This window comes from Homalodisca vitripennis, chromosome X (genome assembly GCF_021130785.1).
Source record: "Homalodisca vitripennis isolate AUS2020 chromosome X, UT_GWSS_2.1, whole genome shotgun sequence".
NCBI lineage: Eukaryota > Metazoa > Arthropoda > Insecta > Hemiptera > Cicadellidae > Homalodisca > Homalodisca vitripennis.
Genome location: NC_060215.1, coordinates 136338966 through 136364460, shown reverse-complemented (window position 1 = coordinate 136364460; position 25495 = coordinate 136338966). Strand labels below are relative to the sequence as shown.

The 25495-nt window shown below is 33.5% G+C and overlaps 1 protein-coding gene across 2 annotated transcripts; it reads right to left on the bottom strand.

Annotated features, from left to right (window-relative positions):
- Positions 1-1216: 1216 nt before the first annotated feature.
- Positions 1217-25208, bottom strand: LOC124369878 (protein unc-119 homolog A). Of its 2 annotated transcripts, none has more exons than XM_046828013.1 (6): positions 24858-25208; positions 16473-16550; positions 14927-15043; positions 7609-7723; positions 3569-3741; positions 1217-1791 (listed from the first exon to the last, which is right to left on the bottom strand). In XM_046828013.1, the coding sequence occupies exons 1-6, from the start codon at positions 24949-24951 to the stop codon at positions 1667-1669; spliced, it is 702 nt and encodes a 233-aa protein (XP_046683969.1). In that variant the 5' UTR covers positions 24952-25208; the 3' UTR covers positions 1217-1666. The 2 variants fall into 2 exon arrangements, with proteins under 2 accessions (XP_046683969.1, XP_046683970.1); XM_046828014.1 differs by lacking the exon at positions 24858-25208 and adding an exon at positions 24200-24353.
- Positions 25209-25495: the final 287 nt, after the last annotated feature.

Here is a 25495-nt window from a genome sequence, read left to right as displayed (position 1 = left end):
CTTCAATTGGTCAATTAAACATATTGTGTTATATTTCATAATTAGTAATACGGTATCTTTTTCTAAAACTAAACAAGGTTTGTTTTAAAACAAACAAAAATACTTTTTTTTAAGGAACTCAATTAAATTTTAAGTATATTTTTGCTCTTTGGCTGTAATCTATACTTAATTTTAATACAATAAAATGGATTCATGACATTATAACAAGGACGATTAAGTAAAATGTGACAGTAAATTCTTAGCGTTAAATTATTGACAAACCTCCATAGGCACAAGAACATACTGGAATAAAACCTCAACAAAGACTTTAAACGTCACAAAAAGAGGCCATTGTTTCCAGACATGAATCTAACACAAAGCATAGTTGATAACAATTAAGTCACTATAATTACTGTGAACCCTGTATGGTATTAAAACAAACCAATGTGAAAGAGACAGTGTTTTAGTGAGGTAGTGATCACAACAAACTAGGCTACATTGATTTGTTTGAACACAAAACAGGAATTGTGGCTAATGTAAATACTAGATGCCTAAATCTTCTACCAGAAATGTCGTAAGAAACTATTTTATTTAACACAACCGATTACCGGCAGGTTATGTTTTAAGTAGGGCTGCGAATATCTAGAATTTTGAATCGAATATGAATATTTATGTTATTTAATTCGATTCAGGACAGAAACGGTTAGTCAGACCTTGCGGATATTTGAGCAATATAGAATATATTAGATGTTACAATAATTTTAGAGACAATGTTAAAGATGAAAACACACTAAGAGATATATCACCTTCAATGGAAGGTGAGAAAGAATTATCTTCCTCCCTCCCTCTTAATTACTTATAATAAACACACATTAGTTGGTAACAAGATTGGGGAAGTTGAGAGGGGAGGTGGTTGGAAACAAGTCTTTGTTTTCTTGAGTTTTAGTTTCAGATAGAAACCCGTCACAGCTCCTGACAATTGTTTAATTTAGGCTATGCCACAGTAGGCGACTCTGTTAAAGAACGAAATGTGTGCTCCACGGTAAAGTTTCAGGAAAATTACAGTTAACATGAATCACAGTGAGTGATATTCTTACTATTTCTCATTGCATTTTTAGAATAATATTCTAAAAATTTCTTTTCTAAGATTCTTAGAGAAATATTTCCAAAAATGTTTTAGTTCTTACATGTCAGTTACTAGAACAAAGTCGTCTAATGTGGCCATAGCCCAACAATGTCTCTATAACTAAAATGCACCAACAATGGTCTTTGAATTCGAGATGTAAATTTGGAGACTTAAAGAGGTGTAACACTAATTCATAAATTTTTATGTATTGTAGATACCACATTGGTAAACTTATCTATAAAATATTGCTCACTATAATGCTTACAGTTTTGAGGATATCACAAACAAAATAAGGGGAACAGTTATCTTTATAGTTATTGGAGTTGTACTCCTAAAATTCATGATGGAGACATAGGTACTTCAACTACTATTAATTAATTGCATTAAAAAACTATTCGATTTCAAATTTCACTATTCGCACACCCATTATTTCAAGTTAACATTAAAAAATATTTACGTTAAAAAGAGATCATTTAAAATACATTAACATCATAATAAAAATTTGTGCTATCTAAACAAGGAACAAATAAAACAATAAAAGTATAAAATACATATGACACTTTACAGGGCGTTGTATTCCCCTCCGTCATAAGAATAATCAGCCTTGTTATGCATAATGAGTCTGTCATCGACGAAGTAGAAGCTGTCTGACCGGGTCTCGAATGGATGTGCCAACATTTCATCCACTACAACAAAAATAATATCTCGTGGTTAACAATTTACCCACTGCCATTACATAGTGTAGTAAATAAGTCTTTCAGTTCAGTTTCACTTGCATAAAAATATGGCATGTAAAACCAAAATACACAAAAGGAGCTTTTACTGAATTAGAAAACTACAACTCCATTTTATTAACATCCAAATTTTACATTTCTTAAAAATAAAAGAAAAACTAAAATGTTTCTACAGAGCTAAACTAGGAGAAAATTGTAAAAAGATGAGTCCCAATTTTCTAAAAAAATCCACAATTATTGATCTCTCAAGTCTGATAATACTAATTATAGATTATTTCTAAGCTCTAATTAAACTTCAGCAAAGTATTTTATCGTCTTGGTCTGAATCAATTTTGAAAAGTTGTAATTTCTGGAGGAATAAATTGGATCATAATGTTGACCCTTTTGAGGATGACATACTTTTCCAGCCATCAAAATAAAATTCAACTTTTTAAATGTAATACCTTTATGATATACTGGCACACTTCTTTCATAATTTCAGTGATGTCCAATCTCAATGACTTATTATTCTTTTAACCAAGGACTTAATTAATTTTATTTATATTGTATAAAGATGTTGCACATTATAAGGCTGTAGGTAAGCGGAATAAAATTAATAAATATCACACCCTTGACTCTTAACCCTTTTAGTGCTAAGTGGTCTGGCGCATTGCCATACCCAAGAGTGCTAAGCATTTTAGTGCATAAATGCAGAGTTTTAGTAAATTCCTTACTATTTCCTTATTTGAGGTCATATCTTATAACTTTTTTTTGTGTTGAAGATCAAAAAAATACATTTGTACATATTTGGATTGTTATAAAAAAAATCTTCTTTATAATGTCAATTTTTTAATAATTTTGTTTTCACTTTGGCATACAATTTTAGTATGCAAACAATTTTATATTATTTTTCTGAGGCTACCATCGGAAAGAGCAACTAAAACTAAACAAATTCCATATATTTGATTTTATTTTTACACAAAAACTAAGAAGTGTGGATGAAAAATATAATATGTTGTCCGCACCAAATTTTGCCCTACATATAGGCCTAATGTTTGAAACACTCAAGAGAAAAAGTTACTATTATTAGCATAAATGCTTTACTAACTTTATTATTATTTATAAAAGAAGAAATTCAAGCACAGTTAACACTTTTTTACCTAAATAATAGTTTTATTCAGTAATAAAACTATAAAAAAGGTGATGTAACTCATCATAACCTGCAATGTTCTTATTAGAAGTAGTTTGTAACTTAGTAAAATATAATATACACGGAAAACACAAATGAAAAATGCAGTAATGCAATGATTTGGAATACTAATGAAGTAGTATTTCACAATTATATCACAATTTAATGGATAAAATAAGATAAAACAGAGTAAACAAAGCGCAGCGTCAGTTTGCTCGCAACGTAAACATCCGAACTGACCTTTTTATTTGACTTTAATGACGTAAAACAGCTGGTCGTCGGCAATTAAATATACAAATATCGTTACTCTATGGCTTTTGGATGAACTGTCATCGTTTGCATCCAGTAACTTGCATAAACTGAACCAATATATATATACAAAATACGCTGTGTCTACGACGTAGATGCTAGCACTTTTAGACATAAACGCAGCGTCTACAACGTAGACGCTGTAGCACTAAAAGGGTTAAATTTAATTTAAATCTCTACATTTTTTAAATTAATTAACTATAAAAAACCACACACACACACACACACACAAGATAAATGAATAAAGCTTACCCAATTCTGCGGAGAGAGTGGGGAATGTGTAGATATGCTCCACTACATTTTTGCTGTTCGGGATACAGAAACCAAAATCAAAGTCAAAGGTCTTTAGAAGGGTATCCCGAAAGAAGTGGCGTTCGATCATTCGGAACTTGTTCAGTGGTTTGTTCCCAACAGTGAATTCCACTCTGTTATAAGAACAAAACAATGTTACAAATTATCGCAGTAACATTTTCAATTTTTCATAATTTCAGTGTTTTTATTATAACGATACTAAACTTATTAAAATTATCATTGTAGTTAAAATGATAAAATTATTATAAGAATGCAATAAAAAACATCATTAGACACACAATGGTATAATTTAATTAGTATAAAAATAACAATGCTCCAAATATTTGTTGGGAATTACAACCGTTAGGAGTCTAACAAATAGGAGTCTTAATAGTGTAACAGATAATTACAACTTTTTAATTATTAATTAAAAGTTATTTCAGGGCATTTATATATCTCAACATTAAATTATAACTAAATTATTTACTTTATAAAAGATCATTCTATTCGGTGGAAGAGTATATTTCAACAGTGGATGAAGCAAGACTTTTAGAATATTCATTGTTTAACTAAAGTTGTACCATTGTATTCTCACTGATTATTCAATTCCATCACTTCATTTGCACTAATTGGCTTCATCAACAGCATGTTCACCCTAACAAGTTTAAAAACACAAATTTCAGCTGAGTTGTTGACAGTTTTTGGGAATATTTTAAAAAGTCAAAATTCTCTACAATTGAATTGACAACTCTAAACCACCACCACATGCCCCAACTACCCTGTACACATCGTTCTTTGTGTTTCATAAAAAAACTTTTCAATGAAGATTCATTTGTAAAAGTACTTGCTCCGCCAGAACTCAAACCTGAATCTTAATATATCTATCGAAAGGTATGTTTTGCCTGGAGCGACTGGTGTAATGATTGCAGAGCAATGCTAGCTGAGCGAACTGAGCGATTCACTCAGAGAAAATCCTCATTCAGTGGTGAGTACAGATACCAGTTAAAATGAGATCACGACAAAAGTTATTTTTGAAATACCTGCTATGTGAAGAAGTGGGCAATGAACGTACATTGGATATGCGGATCCTTTGAATTGTAAAAGGCAATATATTTCCCAAACTCTTCAATCAGGAAATCATCTAATTGAAAATTCTTCATTAACTGTTTGGCGTCAGCACTTGCCACAACACAAATACAGTGAAAACAATGTAATAATCAATCAGTGACAGTGATTAGACCGGTCCCAAGAGCAGCGACCCATGATAGCGACTGGCAACTCCAGCAACAGATGCTCAAAGTAAACTCAATCATTCTTAGATTTAAACTAACTTTTTGTGACAATTGAGGAATTTTAATTTGTGATGAATTTATTTGAGGGTTGTCCACTCCTTTCAAATATCCTATAGAGGTATACTGGAGTAAAGATGCATGTGGGAAAGGAAGAGATGTTTGTAACGAAATGCACCTTTTTTGTTAACTTTAACCTGGGTCAGAATCTGACAAAAAATAGTGGACAAAGGCTATGTTGGCGATCCCAGAGACACACGGATGGAATTCACAAAAAAGTAACTCACAACAACATAAATGTTACAGGTGTGGAACTTCTCCAGTTCATATTTACTCATGACCTTGAACTGGAAGAGTCAGAACCCACTTTTATTACAAAAGTAAGGCAAGAGGTATTGGATATCACCTTAACCAAAGGCCTAAATGGTATAAACTTAGTTAGATGGCATGTCTCACAGGAGGCCTTATTATCGGACCATTGTTTCATAAGGTTCGATCCAGAGGCGGGGGTAGAGAAAAATGTGGTATACAGGGTTTCTAAATCTACTGACTGGAGAGTTACAGAGAGACCCTAGCGGAAGAGTTCTTAGAAATAAATCCCTATCAGTAAAACGAGTTTGAACTAGAAAGGTCAGCCCACAAGGTATAAAATGCAATAATAAAAGCCTATGAGAAGAAATGTCCCCTCAGAAGCAAAAGGCTAAAGAAAGATGTGCCTTGGTGGACAAGGAGGCTAGAAATACTTATAAAACAAAACGAGAAAACTCTTCAAAAGAGCAAGAAGGACAGATGAATAGTACCTGTATTATAATAACCTGAATGAATATACGAAAGAATTTAGAAAAAAACAAAAGAAGAACCTAGAAAAACTTCTGTAAAAACATGAACTGTTTACCAGAGGATGCTAGGCTTTATAAAACTCTTCAAACCGACAACTCAAACCCTCTGGAGTTATTGCTAAAGGCTGATAGCACCCTAACTGAGAATAGGAAGGAGATATTAGAACTTTTGCTAGAGATGCACTTTTCGGGTGGACTATTGCCATAAGATGACAATTTTTATTCTCTGGCGGGGGAGAGGCTTGGTTGGGAGGTTGCTAAGTCCAAACAACAATCAAGAAGAATTTTCATAGCAGAAAGGATTAAATAGGCTATGACATCCTTCAAGCCCTTCAAATCACCAGGGGTGGATGGAGTATTCCCAACCTTTCTACAAGAAGGGTTATATATTCTCTTAAATAGCCCTATTCAGGAGTAGTTACGCTTTTGGATTTATTCCAAGAAGTGGAGGACGGCACTGGTGGTGTGTTTTTATGAAAAAAAGGTAGAGACTCGTCTCAGCCTTAAATCATACAGGCCGATCAGCCTAACCTCCTTCACTATTCATGGTGAAAAAAAATACATAGACATATAAGGGATGAAACCTTGTCGCCACGCTTACTTAGTCTATGTCAACACGCATACAGTACGTTGAAGGTAAGTCAACTACTACTGCCGCTCCCCATAGTTTAGTGGAGGTGGTGGAAAGTACACTCAAGAAAAAGGAAGCCCTAGTCAGTGTCTTTATTGACATTGAAGGAGCTTTCGACAGAGTAGCAAACAAATCCATTGAGAAGGCACTGGAAAAGTTTAAGTACTAACAGATGCTGTCAAGCTTCTTAAAATATCGTCATGTAAGAGTAAAGCTCGGAGGGGAACCTGCAAAAATTATGACCTGGAAAAAACAATTATGACAGGGTGCCTCCAAGGAGGGGTACCGTCTCCCCTTCTATGGGCGAAGGTGGTGAACAATCACTTGACTAAAGTAGAAGAAAGGAGTATAAAACTACAATGATATGCTGACGACCTCCGATATGAACCTCCGGAAATTTTTCTAAGTCCCGTAACTCGATAATTTGGACTTTGTCGAAAAATCACCAAGAGACATTTTAGGCCGGGAACACTGTCCTCTTGCCCGAGACGTGGGCCAATCTCGGTTTTTCCGCACTTTTATCAGGGGAAGAAATAAAGGCACATTGGAACACCTCACTCAAGATGCCCTTAACTTTATAAACAACTGGTGTCATGGGGTGTTATACAATAGAGTGGTCAGTACTCCTAGATCAAAGCAAGGAGGTTATACAACTAGTTATTAGGGACAAGATATGGCCCTTTAAGAAACATTTTATGAAAGTGGGTCCAAGCCAGATTGAAGAATGCAGACTCTACGGAGAAGCAGAAGAATTAGTGGAACATAGATGGCTAAACTGTCCTGTAAATCAGAAAAGTCCAGAGCTTATCTCTTCAGTTCAAAGAATGTCAGAGAACAGGAGTGGTACAACTTGATGAAATGATGTTTGTCTTCAAGGATTTTTTCATACTGCTAGTGCATGATTTTCATACGAATGCATACTGCATGACTGAAGATCTGTAAATGTCTCACAGAAAGGCTTCAGGAAAAACTTTAGCCAATTCGAGAAGCCAGAATACCAAAATTTGTTAGTGATTGAATTATTTTAATACTAATATCTATATTAGTTTTGACCCACTATGTTATTTGTTTCTTGGTTAAGTAAAATTTGTGAATTGAATTGAATTGTGGCAATTATGAAATAGAATAAAATTGAGTATAGCTTAAAGAGCCAAATCAATTTTCAATTAAGTATCAGATTTTAAATATACTGCAGAGTTTTAGAGCAATTTTTATTGCAACAAAATATGTAAGGATACTTACGTAGCACCAATTGTTTTGAGTCGCAAAAACTGTGGAGTAAATTGGTAGCGAACAAATCTTCCCGCGTTTGGATCTGGGTCCTCTTCCTCCGATTCATGCTCACTCTCATCTGGTTCTGTACATTACAATTCTACTATAGTAAAAGATATACAAATCATAATCAATATCAATTCACACATGACATATAACATTATAACATCAAAAGAAATTGGTTCTTCTCAAGGGTTAAAGTAAAAGTAAATTAAATTTTAAAATAAATTTAATAACTCTTATTTAATATCAAGTCTTTGAGGGTATTATTATCTTTCATGGTAACTTTAGTCTGCTAATTTCGTAACAGTAGATAGTTCCCTTTATATCTATAATACTTAATTTCATTCTCTTTAATTTATTGATTAGTTGAATTTCCAATTTAACACAATATTTAAAATCTGAGAAAAGACAAACAGTGACTACGAAATATTCAAGATTGGAAGCAAACTTAATATTAAGAGAAATTTTCCTTCCATTAAAAAAAATCTAATGTGTTGCAGAATCTTGAGCAATTACATCAGCTGGAGGTTAAGCCCATGTTGTGGTTGTTTCCACATATTCACTTTTTTATAATAATTGTGACAAGACATTGGTGAGAGTTACTAAAAACCTTAAGAGACCAAGTTACAGAACTATGACAGACAGTCTAACATTGTGAAGTGATGGTGCTAGTCTTCTAAGACCTTTTTACATTGTCAGTGGATTACATGCTTGCATATACATAACATGTAACTCCTATGTATTTGTTGCAACGATCATAAATGGTGGGAGAATTGTTATTTAAAATTTGGAATTGCTCAGTTACACAAAATATATTACACTAAATAACGCTAAATATAAAATGAATGTATACAGTACACTGAAATAATAAATGTGTTTGTTTAACCCTTTGAGTGCCAAGGGCCGATTTAATCGGCCTAGCAACGTTTCCGCATAGTGCCAAGGGCCGATGGTATTGACGAAAATTGCCAAGGGCCGACTAGATCGGCCTTTCCAATATTGGTCATCCTGTTGTTAAATATTGACGTATAATATCGTAAAACGTATCAAATTAAAGCCCAAGAAATGTACGACATAATTCACGTAGTGATAGTTTGTATATATAGTATACAATATTTTTATGTAGCTGATATCTAGAAGCCTGTGGCGCGAACCGCCTGTTGTCACGCTGCAGTCGTTTTGTTTATGTTCAGTTGTTTTTGCTAGCTGTCTATTGTGGCTGTGTTGACATTTTGATTAATGTTTTAAAAGTTTCCTACTTTTATTACTTCAGTTCAATTTCATTATTGAATAAGGTATAGTTTGCCGAAATGAGTAAAAGGAACAGATCGCCCTTAAGCGAAAATAGGTCAGATTCCGTTATATGCCCCCCACGCTTAAATTTTTTTCAATGAACTTAGAACGTTATAACACGATGTAGTTGAGTAACAAAACTAACATTATGCCCCCAACGCTAATTTAACTAAACTAACCTAAACTTAAATAATCATGTGATGCCGCGCAGCCTGCCGTAATCGGGATTCTCGAGAAAGATAAGATAACAGCGACAACAATACTGATCGCAATACCTGGAAATGCTTGTTGATTGATGGAATGTTAGTCCTGTTACTCAACTACATCGTTTTATAACGTTCTAAGTTGATTGAAAAAAGTTTAAGCGTTGGGGGCATAACAGAATCTGACCGTGAAAATACATTAATTTATTCTTATGATAAAAACACTCACTCAGTTATTTTATCTGAAGGATTTAGTATAATAGGCCTAATGAAATAAGCCCAAAGTAATTAATTTATGTCTGTTCATAATAAATAAATAACAGTTGTATAATCTACCTTGATTTAATTTCTTAAAACTAGTAAAATATATTTTACATGAACAAGAGTAAGCGTGCATGTTGGGGCAGGTTTTCAGCATTTTGCAGCAATATATAAAAAAAAATTCAAAACTCAGTTATATATAAATGTATTTATACCAATTACAACGTAAAATAAGTAGTGATGGTCTGTTAATGCCTTACGGATTTAGCTAACATCCGCGCATCGACGAAGCAACCGCCCATGCAAACATAAAAAGGTTATTTATAAATTCAAGGTAAATTGTTACATTGGTTATGTTCTATAGGTATTCATATACTAAACACGACAAAAACAGTAGTCAATTCAACAAGGAGCAACAGTAACTTCTCACTAGCACGCCTGGATAGCCTGAACTGAATGGAGAAACGCTTTGACATCAAAATGGCCGCGATAGTCCTGCCCCTAACAGCTATAGAGCAAACAAGCGTGACATTCCGTAACGCGAAAGAAAGTTTCCCCTGTGCAAAACATACATCCATAGCCCACCAAAAGCAGCAGTTACTTCAATAATACCACGAGCTGCAGCCACGGTGAGCCGCACCGGCAAACAGCAGTTGCCTGCATCTATAAAAAGTTTTTCTGGTCTGACAATGCAAGGTTACGTGAAATTTGTATTAAAATTATGGGAAAATTAAACAATCGTTAGTTATTACATTAAATGGAATACATAAAGATCAACTTAAAGGTTGAATTTTTCAAAGCAACAGTCATAAATTTCTTCGTTGGTGTTTTAAAATACCTAGTGATTTTTCACATGAAGTTTGTAATTTTTTTGGTAAACTAATAGGGTGATGTAAACTAAGAAGTACCCATGGGAACATGTCAATAAATTCAAAATAAAATGGAACAGTTTAGTAAGTTAACGCACAGAGTGACTCAATTATTCTCCCCCCTCCCCCCCACCAGAATGGTGTGGTTGGAGTATGTAGTATTGAGTTAAACAATGCAGACACTGAATGTCACTACATTTCACAAAGCCCATGGGCTTTATGTAACATACTCGCTGTTCTTGTCTAGTCTGATTTATGTGCTTGGAACTCCACTTTAGACCGTGTGCAGGTGTGGTGTTGAGGTGCACTCACTTTCATACCTCGACAAGAGTCGAGTTCATTAGAATTGCCAGGCAATTGCATAAAAAGTGTCAATTTTGATTTGTATAGTGAAATACTCGAGATAAAAATGTTTCACAAATATGAATGGCCACCATCTTGACATCCTTCATTGGTTAAGACTAACTAATGTACTTATTTTAATCAATGTGTAAGTACTGTGTTATTACCGAGTTTAGTTTCAAACGGCTATAAATAACGGTAATTATACTGTTCAAGATTACTTTATACTATTTAAACTTTGGCATGGCCGCTATCTGGAAATCTGATGAGATATAAAAAACTATGTTAAGTTTAAAAATTATTGTAAATGACCTGGGAATTATAAAAATCTCTTGTGTTTTGTCATACAATGCGTAATAACTGATATGTAACCATTCCTTTTCAAATCGTTTAGCGGATAGTATATTTTTAGTATACTATAATATTTCAGAACAAACTGAGGTTAAGTCAAATATGATGAATATACTGCTGAAAAAGGAAAATGTATAATACGTGTTTCTTACTTCTTCTATAATACGTTGTTTAGAGATTTATATAAGAAATCTACGTAATCTCATACAATGTTCATCGATTTAGTAAGAAAAAAAATAAAACGTGTTTAAAAGGTTTTCAGAATGCACTGTAAACATTTTAAATAAAGTAAATAAAAAAAAGGATTTGAAGACAAACAGATGGGCTACACAAAAAACTCAAACAAATTACAAGTTATTATGCAATTTTTATCAATAACTATACTGAAATTTAGTATTATTGTTAGATATTTCACTTATCACTACACCCAATAAAGCTACTGAAAATCAGGATGGACAGTTTAATAAAAATTGCATTCTTCCAGAATTGGTTGATGCTATACTCGATTACACGTTTACCATGCAGTACGATTTAACCATAAGTCATGTTATCCAAATGGCAGTTCTCGTAGTACTAGCCGTCCTCAAGACATCGACTCTCCGGGCCACACTCCATAAACACATTGGATTAAATACATTATTTCGGTCATAATCAAATTTTGTCCATCTGAAACTTGTTTCTTGAATTTAGACAACGAATTTTTCAAGAAGCAGGTTTTTTGTTCCAGGTATAGGCTACTTACACTTAACAATTTACATAATTTTTCAGTTAAATGAAATTACTGTGATAAATTATTATCATAGTTACTACTATATTAGCATAACTACAAATTATTTAACTACAAACATATTTATTTACATAAATTGATAATGGCAGTTTATATATATATATTTTTTATTTTATTTTATTTTTGTATTATTTTATATATGACATGTTATGTTGATTGTCTTGCTTGATTTACTCTAACACAGCAATACTGAGAAGAAAAAGTATTAAAATATTTTACACTATGTAATTAGGTCATAAACACAATAAACTAAAAAAAATATTTTCCCTGAACACTGTACTCAAGCTTAGGCCTATGCAAAGCACGTCCACCAAACTGATGAATACTTTGATTTTGACTTTGTTTAAAAGCCGTCTTATTTGCAATGATCTGTTTGTTATTGTTGTGTTTTGGTTGATGAAATCTAATAATATATACATAAACCACTCTGTCCCAGATAAGATAACAGATCCTTTTCTGTCCTGCCTTTACTCTGTTCAGAACCATGACATCTTGCAATGTAAGTTTAAAAATAGAGTGAATTGGATAAACTGTACAATATAAATAAAAATACATCATATTTTTATCTATATTTGCACGTGCAAAAGCTACAATTTTTTTACTTTCACTGCAATAAAACTTATCTCTTAAACACTATCATACTATTTTAATGTTTCAGTATTTAAACCAATTTGATATGAATTAATTTACATATTGTTTCATAATAAATTAAAAGTTCCTTTCACACCTATATTTTTATAAACTTTAGGTGATACAAACATCACAGATAAATAAAACATATATGAACAAGAGTGTGTCTCATCAGACCTGTACTACATGGTGAATTTGGAACTGACTATAGGAGACTCAGAAACACTGTGGACATTTTGGAAGCCATTCATGATAAAAATGAAAAACAGGAAAGAAAAGGGAGCCAAATGTAAACTCTTAAGAAGTAAAACCAATTTAATTTTAATAATAGACCTAATTGACTGAATGTAATCAAATCAAACATTCTACACACAAAGTTTGTCAGTGAATCTGCTTTTCTATATATTAAGTACTTTTGAATATGTATTTAAAATAATACATGTTACTAGTACTTAAATCATATTATGTTATTAGAATTTCATCTATCTTTACAGGGTGACCACTCAAAACCTCTTTTTGAATTCCCAGTTTTCTCCGCTTTTCCCAGTTTAAAATTCCCAATTCTCTAGTCTATTTTCAAACCAAATAAACAACTGCAATACTGTATTTAACCCTCACACCGAGTGGAAAGGTAAGGGTTTATCAGGAACTGCCATGAAGTTGAGGTGATTAGCAAGTTTCGTCGCTACCAATAAGCGAAAAATTCTGTGACGATTCATCGCTACCACCTATTTTAAGCTCCTTAATTTTTATCTCTCTGTCTTTCAATGTGTCAACGTCGTATATACCTAATAACTTTCTTTCAAATACATGTATTTAATCTGGAAAATTAACGAGAACAAACAATTACCAACAGAGTTCTACTGTGGGTCAGCCTGCAGTCCAGCATTGTGGTTCAGAGGTCTGCGGTGCAGGAACTTTCAGTACAAGACGATTTTGCTGGTACACCAGGTCGGTTCGGTACAGCCGACAAATTAACCAAATACTCTCACATGAACTCTACTTTTAACTTTGTCCGTTTAGGAAAAACAAGCCTAAGAATGCTACGCTATTTAAAAAGGATTTGCAGAGATTCAGGGAAATGAATATATTTTTAAAACTACAGGTCATATCCTCTACCTTCTCCTTTTAAATCATAGAAATGTTAACTTAAAAATGAGATTCCAGAATATATTCCATTTACGTAAAAATATATTGATATGTATTTATAGAGAATATATTTCAAGACAACTACACGAAGTACAGCGTTAACATAAAATAAAAATTAGCGACTGTCTGTCTAACGCAGAGCAGCTAACGTCCGCACACAGAACCAGCAGACACGCTGGTGTTAACAAATACAGACATAGAAAATAGGAACTTCAATTAAAATGTTATTTATACATCACGTTATTTTATTACTGTATGTTTATAAATAGTTTGTATACACAAAGAACTACAAAAACATGTTTTAGGTAATATTTTATAATTGGTAATATACTGCTGATCAGCTGTAGTCTGCGGATAGACTAACTGGATTTGAGATTCAGCTTCCACACATCACTCGATGCAATATTGTGAAATCATAATTTTAAAAGCGTATTTTCAGCACTTCTGTTGGTGTCGGACTCGAGTGAAAAAGCCGCGGTATTGAGTATTGGAATCGATCCATCCCTTGTAAAAGTTCCAAGGACATTATAAAAAAATCATGCATAATCCTAGCATATTTTCCCGGAGCTTGAAATGCATTCATAATTCACGTTTTGCAGTTAATCATTGTTGGTGGTAGCCTTGGTTACATTCTCGCAAAAGTATCGTGATTCCGAATATATCTCACTGCCGGTCAATATATGAAAAATGCATCAGAAAGTTACTGCTACAGAAATCATCAAAGTGCAGTTAATTTGCGATCTGTAGAATGAGCAAACACCAGTAGAGAACAGAACATTTCATAGTTGCCCCCGGAATATGAGCACAATTAATGTTATCAAATACAAGCTCTTAAATATTTTGTATCTGCTCTTTAAGATAATACAAGAAAAACTGTGGTTCAAGCAATAATGTATTCATTAGATTATATTCATGGACTACCTTCCAACATGATGTGAGGCTCTTCATATATGTTGGACTATTTGATTTGAACAATTTGAATACTGTCCAACCGTTCTGTTCTGAACACTATTCTGAATAATTTACTATTTAATTAAAATATAAAATGTAAGTTATATTGAATAAATAATACAACACTTAACAAAGCTATAAATACTAGTAAAATTTGTAGTGCAAGTTGCAATTGGTAATGAAAAGAAACCATATAGCCGGTTGCAATGAAGTAAGACGGGAGAGCAAAAGAGAAGTGTTTGTCGGTGTGGGAGCGGCGACGGTAGACAGATGGACACGTAGTGCTTAGTATGCATAAACACAGATGCAATTTTCCAAATGCATATTTTGATAACATTTTACATTTCTTTACAAATAGTTAATAAAGAAAATTGGAATTGAACTTACTTTAACAATCACAAATGTTAAGGACAAATAACTTCGGCAATTAAACTAAATATAAAACAAACCTGGAGGCACGGTTGGCTTAGCGATCTCAAAGAGAACTGTTCCGGACTCCCAGTCCCTGATCTTGAACCTCACGAAGTCGATATCATAGATGTTTGCTTCAGGTAAGCACAGGTATTCTAAAACAATGCAATGACATGTTGGAATTCAATGAATCATTATTTAGACAATATGAGATTGTCTGAGTGTAATATTAATTATAAATAATATATATTATTCTAAAAGATATTATACACTATAGTATCCACAACTAGAGGTCTCTACAGAGTTGTAAAATGATATACGGGATTGACTTAATCAAAATTATTTTTAAATTGTAATGGCAAGAATTTGTATCATTGCACGGAAATTTTATAGTTTTAAATTAAAATTGTTATGGTTGCCTACATTTTTATTCCATCAATGTAATGTATACTGTAGTCAAAATTAAGATTATATTAGAAATTTAAAAGAAGATGCCAAACTTATGATGAAACATGAGGCTACAACAAACCAAGTTATTGGGTTTATTTAAAGTCTGTATTAGGCACTGGTTGTGTATCAGATGAATGTGGTTTATTAATATTGTGTCTGTAAATATTATGGATACTTTTTTACTTAAAGTAATTAATGCTTCAGTGTTTTGAAATACACCTGTGATTTTAACAAAACTAAAACAGATTTTTAAAGCATAAAATTTAAAGGTCTGTTGAATTAGTTTCATTTCTACCATTTATATCATATTAAACAGTTAAAATTGGCAAAAATAATCTGCCAAAATAATTTACTTTAAAATTTTAACAATGAAATTTTTACATTAGAGTTAGTACACGATGAAACTATGAAATAAAATGTCCAGTTTCTTTAGACAGAAAGTTTAAACCCCATGTAGGCACCATTATTATTAATTACATTATTTTTGTACAACCTGTCTGCCAAAATGTTTGCAATGCCTGAGTAAGATCACTTAGGTTGACTACAAATACCAAACCAGCAATAATAGCAAAAAAGCCAGACAATATTACCACCATCTGGATGAAATAACTGTTCAAATAGCAATTTTAAAATACAAGCTTCAAACATTTCTAACATCTGACTCGCTCTGAATGCATAATAAACACAGGGACTACATCTCAACAACATATAATGAAACCCTAATTATATGGAGACTGTGAGTAAAGAAGTCAAAAAAGAGAAAAAGTCCTCTTTTAATACAAGTATTCACCTGGGGTCTTTCATAAATACTGTAATTGTTTGCTGCCAAATAAAAAAATCTGGCACAAAATTAATTGAAAAGATGAGTACCAGAAATGTCAACTATTACTAATTGTAACAGACTGATTTCTTGTAACAGATTGATCTCTCCCAAAAGTATAGATAGGCTAATCTTTATTTCACTTTTTGTTTTACATATACAATTTTCGGTACTTTGTGTAATGGGACTTTAATAATTTTTTCATGTTATTGGGCAAACCCGGTTGACCACGAGCATAACTGATCCACCCAAATGGATTGGCAATTGACTGTATTCATAAAATCTATTCTACTTAGAAAATACTAAAATCTCACCTTCAGTTATTTTTGGAAGTGATAACACATCTTCCGGAGTGATGAACTCTTTCTGAAGAAGTTGCTCTTCCGTGACTTCTGAAAAAATTTTTAATATTAGTCAAAACAATAAATATTTTGAATTCAAACTAGTAATATTCATAAGTGAAACCAAACACTGATTCAAACATGAGACATGGAGGGGAGGCAGTTCATACCAGGCTTCTAGGATTACTATGGGACTGTAGCGTATGTCTCCACCAATACAATAATAGACAAGCTAGGCACTGAACATACCCTGATGACCAGCTGTTGATGTTTTTCATCCACCTTTGGTCTCCAAACAAGACAGCTACAGGTGATCACTGCCACCTCACAAAGGTTTTGTAGAGCAAGACAACCATTTTGGATCTCATACCCCAGGTTCTAGTACAGAACTGTTTGTTGATATTAGAGGGACCACTGCTTTATCAAGTTCCACACATATTTAACCGTACTGGAGAAGGCTAGGGGAAGGACAAATGCTGTAAATTAAGCCTTTTCCATTGGATAAATGGAACTATAGGGGTTTTGGAGGGGTTGGACACATACTCCCTCCTCCACACACCACTCCATACCATAAACGAGGCTTCCTGCATACATTCAATGAATAAAACTTCATGTCTACCCCTTACTATGATTACAAGGCCATCTGCGTAACTCTTTTCTCAAAGTAGCCTTCATTTGCTGAGCCCAGTCAATAAACCATCACTACAGAAGGGGTGATGGACACCTTCTAAAAGACAACCTTTAACTGCGTTCATAGTAACGAACTTGTCACCACCAAACCTAGCCGTTACTCTACAGCTGGACAACATCGACCTGATCCACTGAAGATTGACAAGGTCCTTCCAAGTGCCACTTCGTACATTGAGTCTATAGAAGCGTTTTCAAAGGCACCCTCTATACCCAAAAATGCACGAGCCAATTTTTTTATCCACAAATCACCTCTCAATCCTAAAAACTAAGCAACTGAGTTTAGACTTCCAAGCTTTAAAGGCATACCATTCTGGACAAAGAGGAGAGTTAACAAGAACTTCTTTCCTAATGTAATGACCAACAATCCTTCCCATAGTTTTAAGTATAAAAGATTTTCAACTAATGGAGCGATAAGATTTAGGCTCACCCAAGGGGCAGGGGCCAGCGTTAGGAATAAAAATCACCTCCACCCTCTCCATTGTTGGGGACTATGTTAAACATGACCTAAAGAAAACCAGCAAGGACAGTAGAACCAATTGTTTTGTATCGGACCTAACCTAACAACCTGACTGTCAAGCACACGTTCAACCGACCCTAACTGAGAGCCAACCACCTTAAATGAGGGCATATTGCCTTACTCAAGAACTAACAACCCTAACTGAGAGCCAACCACCTTAAATGAGGGCATATTGCCTTACTCAAGAACTAACAACCCTAACTGAGAGCCAACCACCTTAAATGAGAGCATATTGCCTTACTCAAGAACTAACAACCCTAACTGAGAGCCAACCACCTTAAATGAGGGCATATTGCCTTACTCAAGAACTAACAACCCTAACTGAGAGCCAACCACCTTAAATGAGGGCATATTGCCTTACTCAAGAACTAACAACCCTAACTGAGAGCCAACCACCTTAAATGAGGGCATATTGCCTTACTCAAGAACTAACAACCCTACCTGGGAGCCAATTTCCAGTGCTTGACAAAACACAATAACACTGTATCCAATTTGCTCGACAACAGGACGCCTGACTGACTGCCGCCAAGCCAACAGCCACATCGACATGTTGCTATACTGACCTTTGTGCATTTAAATAGTAAAACTAACAAAAAATACAACATAAAGGAATGTATTATTATCCAATATATGTTCCTTTAATTTAGCTACCATATATATATATATATATATATATATATATATATATATATATATATATATATACAAAAGTAAGTGTAACCGGTTTAATGCATTTACTAATCGTTAATATTCAATAAACTGTAGATCAAATTAAAACATGAAACATTCCAATTAATCTGATAAGCAATATGACCTATTTAAATGTCAATCTCAGTTCAAAGTTTAAAAAGCTGGCTGCAAAAACAACTAATTATGGAAACATTTTAACATTACTAGTCAAAATGGTGTTTTTCAAATGAACGGTTTTATCTTTTTTTTATAAAGTTACTCATTCTCAACAAAGTTTATTATATTAATAGATATTATTCTGAACAACCTACATTAATTTTAAAGCCCTGGGTGAATCTTGCGGAGTAGATTTTCTTTAGATCGACACTTCCAAACCAGAAACAGTGAATAAGCAGAGAACATTTACAGGCTTCCAACTGTGTGCAATTACCATTACTAATTTCAGAAGCATTCACATGGTCTGCTTACTATTTACGATAAATTAATTAATTTATGAATAATCATTCCCTCTGTATGTGAAAACATCTGTGTGAAGCACCTACAACATGCTGCCAGTTAAAGAGTTTGGTACTTTGGTATTATTCAGAAGCCATTATATTTGTAAGTTTTTCTTACGAGGGACCGAAAAAAACTACATCATTAGAAACAACAGAATTTATTTTACTTAATGTGCAAATTACATGTCATTATGACGATTGGTTCTTGTTTTCAGCCTTCTAAAAGGTAGCGAGAAGTAAGCTACTCTGTCCCTATCTACTGTTTGTTATTAGAGTATCTAACACAAACTGTTAACATAAGTTAACTTTTACGAATGCTCACGTCATCTGAGCTTGATTTTTTTCTCTAATTGCCAGAAGTGTGGGATGAAGCCAAAGACGGCACTAAAGCCCGCACTGATGGGCAGGGGCATTTCCGATCTGTGCTTTCCCGACTTCATCCGACGTGACCTGACCTCGGAAGAGTCAAGTTCAAGCTCAGACCACGCAAGCATTTGTTAACTTTTTATATTTATAAAATGTACTATTTATTTACCTAATGTACAGCCTAATAACAAAAAGTAGATAGGGACAGAGTGACCTCCTTCTTGCACACATCATGGATATCCTTTTGGGAGGCAGAAAACCAGATCCGATTATCGTGACATGCCATTTTCACAGTAACTCAAATAAAGATTTTTTTTATAATAATGTAATTTTCCACAGTGAATTCCTTTTTTCTATAAATTAATGAAATAAAATTTTACATAACAATTATTACCTTATCATATGCTTGAATTATATAGGGCACACACTCGTTCAAGAAACAAGCACATCATTTTGCAGTATATTAATTCTGAGGATCTCATGATAAGAGGATCAACTATTCACATTAAGAAATTGAGCTAATTAATATACTGTAGTTTAATATGTTTATTCCTCTTTGACTGTCCACATAAACAAAAGAATTCTTAAAATGACGGTTGGATACAATAAAAACTCAGAAATACAAAGAAAACCAAAATATGTAGTGTAACAATTATTATACAGAACATAATGTTCTTCTCTCATGTATATGTAAATTGGATAGTGGGAATGTAGCTACAAAAGATATAATTGGTTCATGGTTGGGATCCTAACCATAACCTCTAGAATTTTGATATTTTACCAATCTAGGTAGGTAGGTATCATCTTCAGTTTTTCATTCACCGCCGTCAGTAAGGGATAGTACCCAAGCTGCCCATTTAAAATAAAAACTCCTTTTGCGATATTTATTTAAAATTTTTGGCTTTTCCTAAATGTTATTGTAATATAATGTTTTTGGCTCATTCAGTTTCTAAACATTTTCTTTTTGTAAAACAAACTATTAGTTGAATGGGCTGACAGTAATAATAAAAAAAAATCTCTCGAGATAGTATTATCAGAAAAATATCAAAATTCTAGAGGGTCTGGTCACGAATGCTTGAGAGCTAAAAACTAATACAAATTCACATAACCGATTTAAATGCCAAGATTGCATGTAATTAAAATAGCTATACGGATTGTTATCATTGGTAATCTACAAATAACTCGACTTTATTCATGTTTACTTTTAGAAACACATTGTGAGTAACATAGGCCTATCTCAATATGAGGTATCGGTAAAGTTCACGGCCGGAATCGCCAATCAAAATTTCAACGTTATTAACGTATTCTACTTTTCCTCCTCAACAAAACTATATATATGATATAAGGAGGTAAAAATCACAAATAACTATTTTTTATTACTAAAATGAAAATGTATTTTTGTTGTTATATTTGTGTACTGTAGTTCTTATTATCTACGATCTTCAGTGTTAACTGAGCCTGATCCGAGTGTTCTGTGGTTAGAACAGCTTAATATATCACCAACAACCGTCCCCGTGCAGTAGTCTTCATTGCCTCGTGGATAACCATGACGTCCATTACTCATCTACCGCAACATATTATCTCTAATAGCACCAATTAGTTTTGAAAGCAATTTATATGTTGAGTGTAGATTAAGTGAGCAGTTAAATAATAGGAAATTAATTTCTTCCTTTTTAATAGGTCATTGTATTTTTTCAGAATGAGAGAATGAGTTCGCCATGTAATCTTGTGTTATTTTTAAATCAAGAAAATATATTTTATGTAATTGGAGTTATCAGGTGGTTTATAAGCAGATTGAACATAAATACAAAATTAAGAAGTAATATTTTCATTAGTTTTGCTCATTTATTTACCCTTCACACCCCGCTAATGAATTCAATAATCTACCTTTAACGCCAAAACATTTATAAAATATATTTTTCTTTAAGTTCAAAGCTAATGTTTATTGTAAATATTCTATGAGAGATAAACGCAAAAATATAAAACAGAGAATTTTAGTGGCAATTATCATATTTATTAATAAAAATCTAAAAATAACAATTTTCAATATTGTTAATTTGATGTAAATTTAAACTCATGGTATAATATTAAAAAACCGAAAAGTTATACAAACTACTAATTATTAGAGCAAATTCTATTATCTGGCAGACAACAGATATGTATGGTTATGGATCTATAGGACGCAACAAACAGACGAGCAGGTTAACGAAGCTAGATAAAGGGCGCCACCTGCCACGGAATGTAGGTCATCTAAAAATACTTCTTAGTAACAACGATAAACACGGAGTATGTGCCTGCCATTGCGAAGGCTTTTTGTGAACTAAAGAACTCTCTAAGAGACACAATGTATAATTTCAGATATAACCGTTTTTAGCGTTTTGGTCAAATTGGAATACGAGGTGTGTTCAAAAAGTATCGCGAATTTTGAATTTTCTCGGGTTACGTATATTCGAATTTCGATTTTTTTTTGTGGCGTTATGTTGGTACATATGTCTCTCACTTATGTTGACAATTTCGGCCATTTTAAATGTTCAGTTAATTGTTGACAGCTGCTTTGCTTGCACGTGTTTTGGTTCGTCTTCGATTTTTATCTGTACCAAATTTTGTGTGAAAAACGAAATTAAGTGCGCGGATGCATTCCGAATGTTGACTGTGGCATACGGAGAAGCTACTTTGGACAAAAGCAACGTTTATCAGTGGTACAAAATGTTTTCAGAAGGCTGAGAATATGTGAACGACGAAGAACGTGCTGGACGCCCGAGCACTTCAACAACAGACGAAAAAATTGATAACGTGAAGAAAATGGTATTGGCCAATCGTCGAATCACCGTTAGAGAAATTGCCGAGGACCTAGGCATATCGATTGGCTTGTGCCATTCGATTTTAATCGATAATTTAGGCATGAGACGGGTCGCCACAAAATTCGTACCAAAATTGCTCAATTTTGATAAAAAACAGCATCGCATGAACATTGCTAATGAGATGTTGGAATCTGTCCGCAACAACCCGAATTTGCTCCAGAGGGTCATAACTGGTGACGAATCGTAGGTTTATGGTTATGACGTGGAAACCAAAGCTCAATCATCTCAATGGAAGCTGCTGCACGAACCAAAACTGAAAAAAGCACGCCAAGTTCGGTCGAATGTGAAAGTTTTGCTTACAGTTTTCTTTGATTGCAGGGGCGTGGTGCATCATGAGTTCTTGCCACAAGGTATAACGGTGAATAAGGAATATTACCTGCAAGTTATGCGCAATTTGCGCGGAGTAATCCGCCAGAAACGCCCGAATTTGTGGAAAAACAAAATTGGCTTTTGCACCATGATAACGCCCCTGCTCACACATCGCTGCTTGTACTTGACTTGTTGGCCAAAAACAACACACTAATGATATCGCAGCCACCGTACCCCAGACTTTTTCTTGTTCCCGAAACTGAAGAGGCCCATGAAAGGACGACGCTACGCCACGATTGACGAGATAGAGACGGCATCGAAGGAGGAGCTGAACAAGATACAAAAAAATGATTTTTTGAAGTGCTTCGATGATTGGAAAAAACGTTGGCACAAGTGTATAATATCCCAGGGGGATTACTTTGAAGGGGACAAAATAGATATTCACGAATAAATAAATAATTTTTGGAAATACACAAAATTTGCAATACTTTTTGAACATACCTTGTGTATCCGTTTACAGTATGAGAAGGATTACATTTTTTACACATTTATTCATTTGTAGAAAATATGACTAAATTAGTTTGCATTATTTTTAAATTTAGTTTCATCAAAATCGATAACAAGATTCGCATTATTAACCTCTTAAAATCGTCCGCCTGAAAAAACAGTATATGTTTTTAGGAGACAAAAATGACAAATAGACCTAATGAATTTAGAACAATAAAAGTGGAACTACTTTTCTTGCAACATATTAGTGAGTTGAATTTACAATATTTGTTTGCTAACTTGTAAAGTTACATTTCCTAGGTAGCAGTAATGGCCGGAGGCATTTGTATTCAGACCCGCTAGAATTTGATCTATTAGTATCAGACACTATCTCAAGGGATGTTTTCGTTTCGTTGCTATGACCGCAGGCCATGCTGATGGCCGGAAGAAAATTTATTTTACGCACCCAAAGATAGCGTAACGGCTGACATCAACAACAACCAATAGGAGGTTCACTTACGATCATAAAAAATTAACAGGATTTTGGACATTTGCCATCGTAATAAGTTATAAAAAGTATGACACAACGTTTCGAGGATTGGAATCGTCCAATCCTCGAAACATTGTGTTATACCTTTTATAATCTGTAACGATGGCAAATGTCCGAAATCCAGTTATCCTTTCAACCCTTCTATCGTCAATAACAAACTTTAAACAAAGAACGTAAAAAGACCATGTGACGCCCATAGAACAATAAAATATTATTACGCATGAGAAAAGTAGTTCAACGTTTAATACTATAAAACTTCATTATTCGTCATTTCCACGCATTGAAGTTTTGCTCAGGAGGATGATAGCAATAAGTTAATAACGCGCAACTCGTATTCTGATGCTTGAGCCGTTAAGTTCACAATTACTGCAAACTTTCTTCCTGGAACATAATAAAAACAAGTATAGCTATTGAATAACAAATAGGTAAAACAATATAACCATCTGTTCAAGGTGGTTTTTGATTACCTTTTTGGATATTTTTCACTTAGCCATAAAAGAGTAACAGGCTATATAGCCTACTTCCATAATTTATATTAGGCTATAATTTTCTGTTCATTTTATCTACATAGTAGAATAAGTGTGCATGTTATCATGAAATTTGATTGTGTAACGAAGCAATGCTATTTTGTTACACTATTTGTCTAATTCCTATACACTGACAAAATGTAGTCTAATACCTATACACTGACAAAATGTAGAAGACAATGCTTTTAATAAACAAAGTCATATTACCTTGGCGGTCCATGTTAGGATTAATATCACCTTCTGCCATATCAGAAGTATTTTATTCACTTATACTGATTATCTTTTTATTTAATACAATATTATTACACACAAAATGTGAATTGGTTAACAAGCTTCACTGAACTTTATGTTCACAGTACAAAGACCTCATCTAAATGTTCTTTCTAGAATAACTGAGGACTAAAACAAAAAAAAACTCATAGACAACCAAAATGTAGTAATAGTACAATGCCAATATTGCAAATTAACTGGGCTACTGAAACTAACCAAAGTGCTTACTTTTGAGTGTGATTATATTCATAATAAGTTTGTATAATAAGGTAGGACTAAAACAAAAAAAAACTCATAGACATATAAAGTGTAGTAGTAGTAGTACAATGCCAGTATTGCACATTAACTGGGCTACTGAAACTAACCAAAGAGCATACTTTTGAGTGTGGTTATATTCATAATAAGTTTGTATAGTGACATATGGCTATATGACAAAACTATGCAGCAAGCTAAAGAAACTCGCTTCAGGTATTAAACCTGTTAACTAACTGTCTAGGTACTTAAATTGTGTCACAATTTATCCTGTAAAATAGTGTGAAACAAAAACCTGTCATTCCATAAAATTATAACGTAAAAAGTAATATTTTTAACTTACCATGATTTTCCACTGATGGAGACATTTTTGAAGAATCCCGTCTGCTTGAATCAGCATTCCCAGTTTTTTGCACTGAACTTATGAGTAAACTCATTTCATTTAAACAAATAAAATGCTGAAAATAATTGATACGACTCAATTAAAGAAATGTAGGTCAACCGAGTGTGAAAGTGACAGTATTAAAAATAAAAATATATCTATTCACCTTCCATCAGGACAAAGAGAATTCACAATAATTATTAAAATTATAGTACAAATCTCAAATTCAACACACAACCAAGCCAAACTGTTACCTGACCTAACGCGCAACTTTACTTCGCTTCGTTGTAAAAACACGCTTCTCAAGAGCCACTTGCATAGACTGATCATAAAACTAGGAGTGGAAGAGTGGGGTAGAGCCGAGCAGTACCGACAATTACCGAACATACGGCTGATCAGCTACCTCAGTTCGGAACGATTTTGATTTTTATATCTATTACGAATTAGTGAGTCGTTTTATATGCGAACATATCTGAAAAATATATAAATTATATAGAACGTATACTACAATAATGTTTATTCAATTAAACGTATTAATATTTAACTTTCTTTATACATCCAAAGACACTTGACAAAATGTGAGATGGTCCGCAACAAAT

Bases quoted from the DNA above. Each gene is read 5' to 3' on its own strand.
- LOC124369878 (XM_046828013.1), bottom strand. From the start codon at position 24,951: ATGAGTTTACTCATAAGTTCAGTGCAAAAAACTGGGAATGCTGATTCA. The intron at 3,742-7,608 runs GTAAGTATCCTT...TTCTTATAACAG, and splicing joins CTCAAAACAATTGGTGCTAC to AGTGGAATTCACTGTTGGGA. The intron at 1,792-3,568 runs GTAAGCTTTATT...TTTTTGTTGTAG, and splicing joins CACTCTCTCCGCAGAATTGG to TGGATGAAATGTTGGCACAT.